The sequence below is a fragment of the Pempheris klunzingeri genome, chromosome 8 (genome assembly GCF_042242105.1).
Source record: "Pempheris klunzingeri isolate RE-2024b chromosome 8, fPemKlu1.hap1, whole genome shotgun sequence".
NCBI classification, from domain to species: Eukaryota; Metazoa; Chordata; class Actinopteri; order Acropomatiformes; family Pempheridae; genus Pempheris; species Pempheris klunzingeri.
In genome coordinates, this window is record NC_092019.1 from 24,257,252 (window position 1) to 24,271,444 (window position 14,193).

General features: G+C 41.4%; 1 protein-coding gene across 1 annotated transcript in view; it reads right to left on the minus strand.

Moving 5' to 3' along the window:
* The window catches only part of thsd7ab (thrombospondin, type I, domain containing 7Ab), a 125,068-nt gene that overhangs the window by 78,405 nt on the left and 32,470 nt on the right, over positions 1 to 14,193 (minus strand). The window contains exon 2 of the mRNA XM_070834903.1: positions 1,110 to 1,944. Coding sequence (XP_070691004.1) covers positions 1,110 to 1,944 — 835 coding nt within the window. The remainder of the gene's footprint in view (positions 1 to 1,109; positions 1,945 to 14,193) is intronic.

Sequence of the window (14,193 nt, forward strand, 5' to 3'; positions counted from 1 at the left end):
CTGATGCATATTTTAGGCAGAGACTTCTTCCGAGAAATGAGGGGGAATTGAGAGCCATTTAATCGATCTTATATTCAGAGTCTGACTTTGTAGCTCACAGCAGTAATGCCAGGGCCAGAGGGTTGATCCAACCATCACTATTAATTAACCCTCATAGTGCCCACTGAAGGCACAATTCATTAACCTATTCAAGCAATGATTTCTTGATGTAAAGTCAATTTTGACATTTTTATGTGATGCTGTTTAAAAGTACAGACTTGTTTATCTCTCATTATGCTTCAGCTGCTTCTTTCAAGCCAATTTCTTTTTTTGCAGCTTTACCTTGAGGTGTCTAACCATGCAGATAGTTTTAGGTTTGAGAAGTTCCACCTCAAGATCTCTGCACATTAAACTGATATTATCTGCCTGGCTTGATATGTGAGAGTGAATTGATTCTTTAATATCCCTAGAAGTTTCTAACTTTCTATTACTATCTATTATAGAGGTTTAATGTAGCAATTTGACTTCATGGTTTAGCAGGAAAAACATTTCACTGTAACACTCTAAATGAGACGAAATTTGTTCACTTGTCCTGCAACACATCGTTCCATATCCACTCAAAACCAGCAGACAAGACCCAGAGAACTGACTTATTTTGGAAAATGCCACAGAAAGTTGTGGCTAAGATTGCTCTCATGTCATGAAATGACTAGCTTAGCCACTTCCATCCTCTGAAGCTGACATCAAATGCACTGTGCTTGTTGTGCCTCATTGCTCTGACAGCGCAGATACAGCTGATAAACATCCCCTCCTACGTGTCACCTCCCGACAGGGAGAAGAAACACTTTCAGGAGGACAAATTTGGATTCATGTTTAGCTGTTTGAAACACACTAACTTGGAGACCTGTACACCCAACCGTCGATTGAAATATGAGAAGCGGTTTACTTACTGACAAAAACTAAATAGATAGGTAGAAATACCGACAATAAATACTCAGTACTACAAAAAAAACATGAAGTTAAAAATATAGTAGGAAAAGCACATCAATTGAAAGGCATATAATAGTGCTGGTGAAAAAAAAAACACATCAATCTTATTAAGACATTTACATCAAAATGTTGCCACTCACCTGCGTCCCACAGCGCTCCCATTCCTATGTATGCAGGTCACATACCGAGTCTGGTAGCCCACCTGTATGTCCCAGAATGGACTCTCTTGCCGGTTAAGGCGATTCCTGGTTCGTTTCTTCTGGATAAGCTCCCTGGTCTCTGGATCTTTAACTCCCGCTCTCTCCCTGAGCCCCTGGCCTTTACCTTTCCTGCGCTTAAGTTGCCGTGCTGTCCGAGTCTGTGGGAGGGCGCAAGGGCTCCACGGTCCAACCCTGAGACTGTACATGCCCTCTGGACCTGTGCAAGGCCCCGGTTTACAAGACTGGAACTCAGTTAAGTTGGGACAAGCTGCACCTCCAAAAAGTGGAGGAACCAGAACACTACGGACCCTGTTCCTGAGGCCTGTACCACACGTTTTAGAGCAGGACGTCCATGGCGAATACTCAGAAACCACACAGTCCTGAGGGCAAGGGATCAAGCATGCCTGCTCCAGGCGAGGCTTGGGCTCAAAGTACTCACAGATGGCATCCTCTGCTGGAGACCCTTCTGACTTGAGCATGCAGCCCACCTCGCGGGTCTGAATGCCCTCTTCGCCTCCACTGCATGTGAATGGCCGAGAGGCCCCAAAGGTCCTTGCAGAAACTGGCATGCACTCATTCCAGGCACCCAGTTTCCAGTCATAAAGGTCCTTGTGCCAGTCACACACGCGGAAACAGTTCCTCTGGTTGGAAGGACGCTGGCCCTGGTCACAGTTGGTGTGGAGCGTCGTCCAGCCGTCCACATGGGCACACCAGACTGCTCGACTTTGGCTGCCACCTGGGCCACAGTCACTGCCCATGCATCTTCCCCATGGACCTGAGACACAAATGAAGAGGCTCAAATTACAACGAGAAACATATGCTGTTACTCCAAGAAGGACGGTCATAAGAAGATAAGAAGGTAAGAAACCTCTACGGTAATTTGCTTTATCATAGAACAAAACACAATCATTTTATTGCTCAGAAAAGGGAAACATGATTTGTTTTCATCTTAACAGAATAATGATAATCCTCAGCATCAAGGTGTACTGTTTGGTTGAGGATCATTAAAAAATAAAACATGACATAATTGCCCAGGCTGTGAACTGATTGGAGCTGTAGCATTAACCTGAAACAAACCTCTACGGAATCAATGATGCATTTGAAAACTCATGTGTGCCTTTGAAACTGAAATCTATATTATGCAAGCATCAATTAGTCAAACACTTCAGACATTCTAATGCCAGAGAAAGACTGAGAGAGCTCACTTTAGCTAGTTGTCAACTGAGGAAAAGCATATAATGCATCTTCAAGGATGACACGGCAAATTCACAGACTCCTCTAATGTGGTCCTTGATGTAAAATGTGTTGAAACGCTGTTGGCAACCCACAGCAGATGATGTGTGAGTGCAAAAAATATGTCATAGTCAATACAAATAATGTGTCACCTTGTTTTGTGCTACACTTGGGTCAGACGTAATAATTCATAGTGCTGGGTAAAAACCGTCTGAGTGCTCGGGGGGGATGATTAGGCAATGCAAATACAAAATGCACCAGTGGAGATTATAGGTGATCAAAGGAAAGTGTCTGAAAGATAATTTATGGGGGCTGTGAGTAATCTGTTGCATTCATCAAACTCTATTGGCAACCAGCAGGAAGACATCAACAAATATATTTGTCTATACAGAAGTCTCTGACGAAAACCTCCCCTTATCCCTCTCTTCCTAACAGCAGCGAAGATCAATCAGAGAGTCCTGAACAGGACGGGTGTAGAGAGGTGGTCATAATATCATACATCATCCTACATTTGTTTTTCGTTCAAAAAAAATAAGCAGTTCTTGGTAGAAGAATGGGATAAGGCTGTGGATATTCTATATTTTTCTTACTGTCAAAAAAAAAAAAAACGTGAAAAGAACGAAACCAACAATGAACTGATTCTGCTAACTAAGTACTTCATTGTCTGTGCAGCCAAAGACGGATTTAGCTTATTCGTCGGTGCCATGGAGCTGCATTGTTGTCCAAAAAACTATTACAACTACATCTGTGTGCCACACCGCTGCACCGGGTGACGTGCTCCTTTACTATGATAAACATGAGCACTGTTGATTACTGTGAATAAATCCTCCATACGCCATCCTGCTGCTGTAAACTTCCTTTTGTAATTCGCTGTGAAAATAGTCCCCAAGAAATACAGTACTCTCTACTCCTACTCTTGTTTGAGTAATGTTTGCTAAGTACTACAGTGCTCAGCAGTTTCAGGAAATAGCTGTGCCTTTTTAAACATTAAAACTCTATTTTGTGACTCGTTTTTAAAGAATTACATTTTCATCAGGAACAAATGGGCAATGTCTGAGTGTCAGGGACAGGATAGGAAAGTCAGAAAGCACTGAGAAACAAACCAACCTCTGTGATAGTGGTAGCTTGTTCATAGCATCGTCCTCAGATCATTTACTGCTATATCCACCAACAACCCCATCATGCAGATATGCAGCATTATGGAGGTGGGGAGAAAACCTATTTACTTCACTTATCTTTTTTGTTTGTTTGTTTTTACGATTTCAATTATGATTTTAATCGTTTTTAAATGGATACTCGCTGATGTACAGTCGCAGTGGGTTTTTGTCCCATGATCCTGTGCTAAAAAGTAAACAGAAATTGTAATTCTAGAATAGAATGTAGAATATCTACAGATCACAATACACATAGAAATGACACCCGCGAATCGTGACAGTATCAAATCGGGAGATAATCACATTGTCCCAGTCCTACAGTATCATGTTTCAATTGTGTTTATTTCTTGATCCTTTAGGTGTACCTCTCTGCTTCAAGCTCAAAAACAAATCTTTGCTGACGTGGCTAAAAATACATCTCTAGGTGCTAAAAATATAACCTCGTACACAGAAACAAAGAACAGCCTCCGCACGCCAGGATGTGCACACACGATCACTCCTCCTGGTTTGCCCTGTATAACCTTTCAGTTAATGACTGAAAGGTTGCGTGGAGTAAAAGGAGGAATGCGGGGCCTAATTTTGTGTTTCTCTACAAAGAAAACTTCCTGACACCGTGAAAACTGTCTTAACCCAAGTCAGCCAAACTCAGCTGGTACTCTGAGCAAGTTGAAAAACACTAATTAGCGCTGGCTAGCTGAAGCTCTCACTGTTATCCAAAGGCTATTGATACTACAAGGGAGAAGAAATCAAACTAATTGGGCAGCTTCACTTTTCACCTCACATTAACCTCATAGGTAATTAATTATATTAGCATAAGGCCTGGGGCTGATTGGACCCTTGGTGGCCAATAGGCAGTCTCTGTGTGGGCAGCTTAGGTTGACCCATGTTCATGCAGAGGCAAAAATCGTGCCTGCCGAAAACCAGGAGCACGTTTCCGGGGATGATCGCTTCTGATGAGACTGCTTGTTGCCTTTGTCTCTGCTCTCAGCTGCTGATGCAGCTGACAGGCTGTACACGATGCTGCGTTCACAGCATATTCTAAATACTCGGTCTACTCCTCACTGCGTCAACACACTCCATTGAGGATTCCTGGGTATTTATAGCTCCTGATCACGTTTTCTTGGTATTAAGATCAAGACTCACAGGGTTAAACACATCTAGTATTCCCCAGATGAATCCTCTCAGGGCTTTGTCTAAGTACACACAATCTATGTGGTGTTTATTTTGGAAGTTGGAGGACTTGGAAGTTTTTCCTCCACAAAACAAAATGATAAAGACAGTAAATGTTATCTTGAGGGCTGATATCGAGTTTTCAGGCCGAGAAAGAAAATACAGAGGAGAAAATGCTCACCCATAATCTAAAATGCAGCAGAATCAGACCAATTCCCTGGTACCAAAATAAAACACCTCCTACCCAAATCTAATGAATCCCAGATAAAAGTTATCTCCTCCAAGACAATTCTCTGGCACAGCTCTCACAATCAACACTCTTCTAACTCAGGACGTGGGCTAAAACAGTTTCTCAGTGAATTAAGATCACAAAGCTCGGCCATATTCTGTGTCTAAGCGTGTTTAAGTCTGCTGTGGTCTGTATCTCGTCCTCTTTAAAATGCCTACTCTGTTTCTATTATCCTATATGATTTGCATCTGTTTGCATGTGTTCTCACACTGTTTACATACAAATTTGGAACTTGGCCTTATTTCTCCAAATGTAAAGCCCTGACAGCCCACAGCTAACTTTTAAATATTGCATGCGGTCTGACAGCAGCATTTAACATTCTGAAAAGTTTTTCAGCTCCATTTATCACGTTTATCATGAAATATTCGCAGAACTATCAAGTACTGTCGCTCTCCTGTATATCGGATGTTGCGGAATGCCTATTAGAAAACCCAATGTCTTTGAAAGTTGTCTTAGTTTTGGATGATGATGTGGTATTAAGCAGGTACTTTTAATGTTTGCATTCACATTTTTTTTTATCTCTTGGCAAAACTCATGCAAACGTGTCCACATGCTTTCATGGAATTGAAATTGCATGCATAGAGCAATGTGGAATCTAAATGTAAATTTAGTTTGATCATTCAGCAACAAAAATATGCTTACTGTGTCTGTTCATTATCATAGCGTCCATATAGCGACTTATTGGTAAACTTAACATTCGTGTCAGATTTCATGTAAAACAGGCAGCACGTTTGCATCAATGCTTGGCCTAACTCAATGAAAAGTGAGCGAGGTATGCAAAAATGATTTAGCCAAAGGAACGCTGTGCATAGTGACAAAGAGCCTTCAAAAGTATAGAATTGATGAAAATGTAATCTTTAGAAAATATAGCATTAAAAGTGTGCTGGGATTGGTTCCCAGTATCTTCTCATTTAAAGGTATCAACCAAAGTCATTCTTCATTACTTTTCTCTTTTACTTACCGGGGTTAAACACATACAGTGTGCATGCTTCATTTGCCCTCTGTCTCCACCATGTAGGCCCAATAAAAACATCTTACTTGAACAGACCTATTTACTTATTTAGTTCTTTGAAATATATTGAATGTCCCCATCATCATCCCCATGTGATATTGTGACTTGTGATTTGTGAACACTACTGCTGCAGTCCCAAATACTTTTGGTTTGTGATATCTATCTGTGATTGGGGACTAATTCTATCAATGATAGAATGATATGAATCAGCATTTACATGCAGCATAACTACTACTAGTAGTAAATCTTTGTCAGCTGGGAACATGCTGGTGCTGCTCAACCTAATGGCTCCTTTCAATAATATTTGCTCCTAAAAGGCAGAGGTCCCCTTGACCAACAAGCTTGTGTTTGTGCTGTACGGGGTCACCACAAAAAATGAGAGGACGGTGGCCGGTGTTTAGAAGATGGATGAGTCAGCCAGACGGCCAGTTCTGACTGTGAATGTATGAAGGAGGATAAATGTGACAACATGATACAGAATCAAACAGGAAAATGATTAATTTAGGAATTTATAGCAATGCCAAATGAATGTAACAAGTACAGAATACTTTAAAACCAGTCAACTGTTAATGGCTCACAAGCAAACCACAGAATGGTATTATTAATGTTAAAATAAAGTTGTGATCACTGGATGATATAGACATGGTTCTTACTCACACTTCTACTTTTACTTCTTCTTTCCTGACATAATGAGCTAACTTAACTGCAGTCATGATTGAAAACATCTTTTCTGTCTTTTAAAGGGAATACAGAGGTCACTTCCACGTCCAAAACTCGGGATCCATGAGGTGCTAATGAGTCACTAAAAAGAAAAGGGAAGCTCTGCAGGCACTTTTAGTTGAGTTAACTGAAATAATACTAAAATTAGCAGTCTTTGTTATTACTTGGGGCCCCATGGGGCCCTCAACAGGTCTCCTGGGAGTCCCCGGAGCCCCATACTGGGGATCTTTGCTTTGAACAATATATGTGGAGTGTGATATCCTCACTGTCGGGGTGAGAGCCTGATCTCTGACTGGGCCTCGAGTGTCTATTTAATGAACAGCTTCTTTGTCCCTGCAGGGTCAGCTTTACTAATGAATGGGTCACTGTGTTGCTCTCTCTCTCTCTCTCTCTCTCTCTCTCCCTCTCTCTGCTTGTGTTTGTTTTTATTTCTTGAATCCTCAGCATCTCGCTCTCGCACTCTCAGACAGGACCTTTCCTCTCAGGTGGGTCAGGGTTCATCTCAGGATCATCTCAGCTGTCTAGCAGGCACTTTGTCAGGATCCTTCTGCCAGTGTCTTGACTTCAAATCAGTCCGTCTTGCTGCCATTTCTAACTATATGGAAAACCTCCTGCATCTGTACGCTGTAGAGTAATGAGAAGCAGCAGTATAAAGGGGAAAAGTGAGTCAATGTATATATTGTGAAAGCCTTTGGGTCTCGAAGGATTTTGTTCTCCCACATAGTTCCAGTAAATGAGACTAAATCAAAGCTTAGAACGATGATTTCCTACGGAGGTTTGAGTTTATGGATGACTATATTTTATGGATGTGGCTCACAAACAAACCGTCTTTTAGTGTATTTGATCGCATACTAAAGTTGTTAGAACAAATCATCCGAACCCTCTAGTGAAGCTCTTTTCATGATTGAATGAAGAGAATGTGAATGGTGTCTTAGAATTCATGCAAACAGGCCTGAACCATTGATCCCTCAATTCCTCAGCAACATTTGCCAGATTTCAGTTTGATTATGTAACCTTTCTTGGTTTATAACCTAACCGCAGTGTTTTCAGGCCACTCGGCTACGCCCTGCAGCTTGAGTCTGTGAAAAGAGGCGACTTCCAATTGGGTTTCTGAGTGTTCAACATTCCTTGTAGCTTCACTGTTTCGACAGAATTAATCAACAGAACTACAATGCGATAATTGCATGTTTGCATAGCCACTGGGAGAACTAAGTAATACCACATTGAACTTGCCATGTTGAGTCACATTAAGCTCAGCAGAGCTTTGGTTTGCCAAGAGCTACAAAACAAATCTGGTGCGCATGAGGCAAGGGCCAACTGTGCATTGCTTTTGTTTAAAGAGCACAGCCGGCTATAAGTTCTGTTCCCAGGCAGAAACTGTTGCCATTCACATCATGCTATTCCTTCATAAGTCGCGGTCAAAAGATCACAATTTAGCACCAGGTGGACATTAGCCTTTGGTTTTAATGGGCTGCAGTATACATTAGGGGTTAATGTGGAAAAGAGCAAAAGTTAAAGGAGGAAGGAAAGAGACTAGAGGCTAATACTTAACATCTGAAGGAATACTTTGAGCAGCTTAGCATTCATGGTTGATTGTTAACCCTGGCCTGCATTCAGTGTGATCAGTGCCCTGGGCTGTGCAGCACTAAGCCACATTGACTAAGGCTCTCCGCTCACACTTGCTCTAAATTACATTAGCTGTGATACCATGATTGTGCTTGCATGGCTTGAAGGAGCTCCTTTGATGACTCTTTATTCATCACGTCCAGCACGTAACTGCGAGGCAGACATTTCAACAAGTCACACAATGCAAAATAGTCTTTTACGTGTTTATCTTTGCTGCTTTCTGCATATAGTATGTTAGTATGTAGTATTAACAGCAACTGTGTGCAAAATGAAATTTCGACTATTATGAATATGGAGCCAATTAATCAAACTGGCTCAGTGTGTTCATACTCAACCATCGTTCAACCGCCGTGCTGATCTCGATATGGACTCATAGGAAACCAGGTAAGATATTTTCCATTCAGCCATAGCTAAATGAGGCTGGACTAGAGAACGGGTGCATCAGTCAGTCCGTATTGACCATTAAGAGATCCCCCCCCAGCAGAGAAATGAAGAAGGTATCTTCAACGACAAGATCAAAATTCACATTCAAGTGAGGGCAAGCAGAATCATCCCGTTTTTTTAAGCCTCTGAAATTGAAGCTGAATCAAAAAAGACATGACAAGCGGAGGAAGAAGCCAAAACTGTGCGACAGAAACTGGAAGACTAGCTTGTTGTTCTGTTGTTTGCAGATAGGTTGTGTTTTTTCTGTTAGCTCATAAACACCCCCAGAGGATGGAGGAGTGACAAGATAAATTAGAGAGAACATGCTCCAATCCTGGCAACACCCACATGCTCAGTAGTGACTATACCACTACTGGCAACATGAAAGATACTTTCCAAATTCTTCGAGTCAAACGGTCAGGGCCCGGCTCCGAGCCAGAGCAAAGTACCTGCAGCCTGTAGCGCTGCTTCCTCGTTTGTTACTGCATCAACAAGTGAGTGACGAGAAAGTGGGTGAATTCGAATGATGCCGTTCTTGCTTACCAGTTTAAACTGTCAGTGTGGCCACACCACAGATTAGGTCAAAAGCAGCGGCCTGAGCGGATGTCTGTCATGAAAAATGTCAAGACTGTCAGATACCGCAGCAAATCAATAAACACTAGAATTTCACCGTACACAGGTCAGTGTGCACTTTCATATTTCTTCCTTTTCCTTATCAGCTGAATAAATGACAAACGCGTCACTGTTGAATCTACATGCGGCGACGATGACTTTATGACGGATCGCTGCACATGCACGGTCCACTAAAGATGATTGGTTTCCCGACAAAACAAACCAGGTAACCTTGACATTCCTGAGAAGAACAACACACGTGTGCGTTCTCTACTCGTTTCCTCTCCTTTACTGAAAGATTCAGAAGAGGACTCAGCTACTAGCAGTGGTAGTAACAGTGGCAACAGACTGTAAAGCTAAGCTCTGCGCCACACTGCTGGTGCTCATGCAGATAGTTGTATTTTGCACAAGTATTTGTCTCCTTCTTGTGAGTACAGAGGCCAAACACATACTATACTCTACATCGGTGGCTACTAAATTGCTACGGTACCACGAGATAGCACAGCATGGAGAAGTTTACCAAAGGACTGTAAGGTAAATGTAAAGGAGACGGTGAACCAACCAAATGCTTCAAACGGGGAAGAAAATATGATGTGGGGTAAAGCAGTTCCTGCAAATAAGGATGAGTTCAGTCAACTTGTCAGATTAAATCAAAGCTCAGAAAGATGATTTTAAACGGGCTTGTTTTTACGGATGACTGTATTTGTTTTACGGATATGGCTCACAAACATTCTTTTAGTGTTCTGATTATTTATAAGGTTCGTAAAAACACCTGAAGGAATCATCCAAACCCTCTGCTGAAGCTTGTTTCATGATTAAGAGAACGCGAACAGAGTTTTAAATCTCGTGCAAACATGTCTGAACATTGATTCATCAGTTTCAAAGCAGCAGTGCAAGATGTCAGTAAAGCTGTTTCAAACCGCTCTGCTACACCCTGCTGTTTTGAGTCATTATAAAAGCAACTTTAAATCGAGTTTCTGAGTGTTCATGAGGCTTAATGCAGAGCCGGTTCGCTAAAACACGCGTCCAAGCTACAGTTTATCGAACCATCAGATGAACACTGAGCCGAGCTGTTTTGGTTAATTACTGTGACGCAGTCAATCCATCAATCATCGTCACCCACTAAGCTGAATCAGATCATGACATATCACATCTGGTGATCACTTTAGTTACTAGAGGACGGCAATAACAATGGCCTCATTAAACACACGGCCTTTACTGGGCATAAGAATAACTTTATCTGCAAAAGGGGGGCACAGCAGAAATATTTTGGCAACTATCATAGTGCACATCCCTCTCAGCTAAACACTGCTGGTTCTCCTAGGCTCAAAACAAACTTTGTAAAACACAGTCATTTACATAGCCTATACTGCACCAGCTGTGCCGGGGCATTATTAATACTTATAGGTTTAAGGAAATAAACGAAGACGCATTTAAAGCAGGGTGATATGACAAGTGACACTTTTTAAACATTATATCAAGCTAAAGATATTTCTATAATTATTTTTTCTTTAGTGATATAATTGATGTTTAATGCAGTTTATGTGTGTTTATGTATAAAGCTTCGAAACAGACAGAACTTAAACCTCAAAACCTCAAATGTAAAACAAAACCTTGAACAAAACTCTTGGTATTTTCTTGGTATTTAGAGCTGCAACAACTGGTAATAGTAGGTAATATGATTGTATTAGTCAGTCCTAATACAGTAACTTTGCAACTAATTTGATGATTAATTATTTGTTTGCCATAATTGTGTCATTTTTAAGGAAAGAAAAATTCAAAAAGTGAATTATTTTGGTGTTTCAGATTGCTGGCAGACTTTTGGTGATGTCACCTTGTAATGTTGGAAATAATGGGGGGATTTTTTTTACCCATTTTCTGATTAAATCACTCAATGGAGAAATAATCAGATTACTTGATGATAGTTGCAGCTCTATTGCAAGTATATTTTAGACAGAATTATTTTTTTTAAAACAATGACTCAAATGGATCATCATCACGAAGCAACAACAATTTGTCACTTTCTACAATATCTCAGTATGATGGGCGATGGTGGTGATAGAAAAGCAATGTTGATGTTAATTACACACCACAACCAACAACCACATCATCCTGTACACCTTCACTTTCTGCCTCGCTACATGAGGGATATACTGTCTCCTCTATTGCCACTGAATGTTGAATGTTAAATTGTGAGGTTTGAAATCATCCACTATGTTTGTAATTCCTTGGATAATTTGCTGCATGACACAATGACATTTGAAATCATTAAACAGCGTTGCATCCTTGAACCCACTGTTCAGTTTGTTCCCATTTATTTGATATTTGCTGATGATTGTAAGGCATTCTTGCTAAATTGGTTTGGCTGTTTGCTGTAAAAATCAATAGCTGTCATTTAATTTCACTCAATTGCGACATTTTTCATTTTGTTTCCATGTACCTTGCTTCAGTTTTACAATTGCCTCATAAGCTGATGCTGAATACAATTGTTTGCTTTGTGGAGCCCAGGAAGATTAGCAACTGCTAATGTGAAGACAAATATGGATGCAAATAAACTAAACACCGGTCTTTAGGAGCAAGCAGCGAGCTTCGCATGCTGTGCTGCTATGCTGAGCATGCCATGTCTGTTTAAAGTTAAAATGTCCAGCCACCCTCAGCAGCAAGAGTCCTGGTGTTTGTCACCGTGTACCGTAGAAGCCAGACCCACTAATGAGGGAGTAGTCTGTCTTGTAAAAAAGCCTGGTGGTGCAGAAGACATTACTGATGTTATGACAGAGAGCATGACTGGCAAGAGTATTCTTGTTCTATTTGCAGTAAATGTCTGTATAATTGATGGAAAACAAATTGCTCCTGTCGCAAGTAGTACTTTTGATGCTTAAAGATGCATAAAAATTCAGAGAGCTGATCTTCATTAGACACATTAGTGGCATGATGCTATTCTTCAACTCATCTTAATGTTTGTTCAAACAGAGGCTGAATGTTATGGTTAAAAAAAAAAAAGAAAAAGAAAAATGCTAAGATTAAAAAAAAAAGAAAAATGAAGACACAGAGAAGAAAAAACAGAAGAAAATTACAGTGGCCGTGCCCATCACTGTCAAGGTGAAGATAAATGTGAGTGCACTGCGGCAAACTGCTTTATCTGTCCTTACCATGAAATAAATGCTTTTGTTCTGCCGTCAGGTGATACAAACATTACAGACACATTTACTGTCCAGTATAAACCCAGTCGTCCAGCACTGTTCAGCTTCACATGTCTGCTTTTGGTGATTTGTTGACTCCAATCTGAGCTGACAGGGCCATGGATTTCCCTAAAGGGGTGTGATAGTTTGGCAAAGGGTATGGAGGTAGGGAGGAGGGGGGATGGGGGTTGAGGGGAGTGTCGGAGGCTCAGTGAATGTGCCCTGTGGATGAAACCCTCTGGTCTGCGAGATGCTGCACTGGCAGGTTTTACAAGAGCAGCAGTGACACAGAGTGTTCGAGGCGTTTTACTGTAAGCAAGGAAACCAGAGAAAGAAGAGGTGCGCACAGCAGGAAGGCTTGTTTTTCCCAGCTGATGGCATTCTTCCAGTCAGGGTGTGGTACTTTATCTCCTTCTCAGCCACACTAACATGCAATATGTATGCTACTGGTTGCAGCTGTTCGAGGACAGACACGACAACAAAGGCATGATGACATGTTGTATCACTGAACTCAAACTACGTGTCAGCCAGACAGCCTCCCTACACCAGACATCCAATCTGACATCTAGTTTTCTGCACTTTATGATATCTTGTCCACCCCTGGTGTGCACGGGGGTGGACATAATATCATGAACACCTGTGTCGTGTAATAGAATCCTGAAGAATATCCCTGGAAAGAATATTTCGAACATATATAGCCATTTCTGAGGCAGAGTTTCCACTACATTGCAAGGTGTTTGTGCTATTTTCTAGCCCGTCTCTGACCTGCTCCCCGCCCCTGCTTGGTGGCAGAACTGACCGCAGCCAAACTCAGACAATCTCCTTCATCAGTTTGGGCTGAAAAGATTAACACATGTGCAACTGCGATAAGGATTAGAGAGAAAGCTGTTCTTAAAAGTCTCAACTCTCAGTACTCTAACTCAGCCTCTAACTTTACAGTTTGGTTTCACGCCTACATTCCTGCTCAGACTTCAGATACCCTCCAAATGCATTTTTTTTTTTTTTTTAGCTGCGACTGCAACACATTAAAAGTTTTTACCGGCAAAAGACGAAAACAGGTGGCTTTTGTTGGAAAGCGTCCACGGCGAAATACGACGTATTTATCACTGAGATGACAGGACTCTGTTAGCAGTGCTATTTTACATACAAATGGTCTATACAACATGTCGTGGACATATTCCGCACTATTTGGTCAGTGGATCCGTTTTTTAATACCGCATGGAGGAATAGTACGGCTCAAAGCAGCCACAGTGAGCTGATAAACGTGCGTGGGATGCTGTTACCACATCAGCACACCTCCAGCACGTCATCGAGGTAAACCATGCCTTCTCCCTGGCCATGGGAGAGCCACTGGCCACAAGAGAATACTTAAGACTGGGAAAAATGACCATTGAGTTGAACTGAAAATATTTCTGTCACAATCTAAGCACAAACTCAACAAACTTATTTTCTCACTTACTTCTAGTGGTGTCGAGTCATACAGTGTTTTCTTAGTGTCTCTGTCGCGCTTTTATTCCATTGCAACGGAGGTGGAAGGAGTTTCTCAAAGCTTTGAAAGATTCCATTTTAAAAATTCAACAGAAATATGTCTTTCCAGACACGGAGC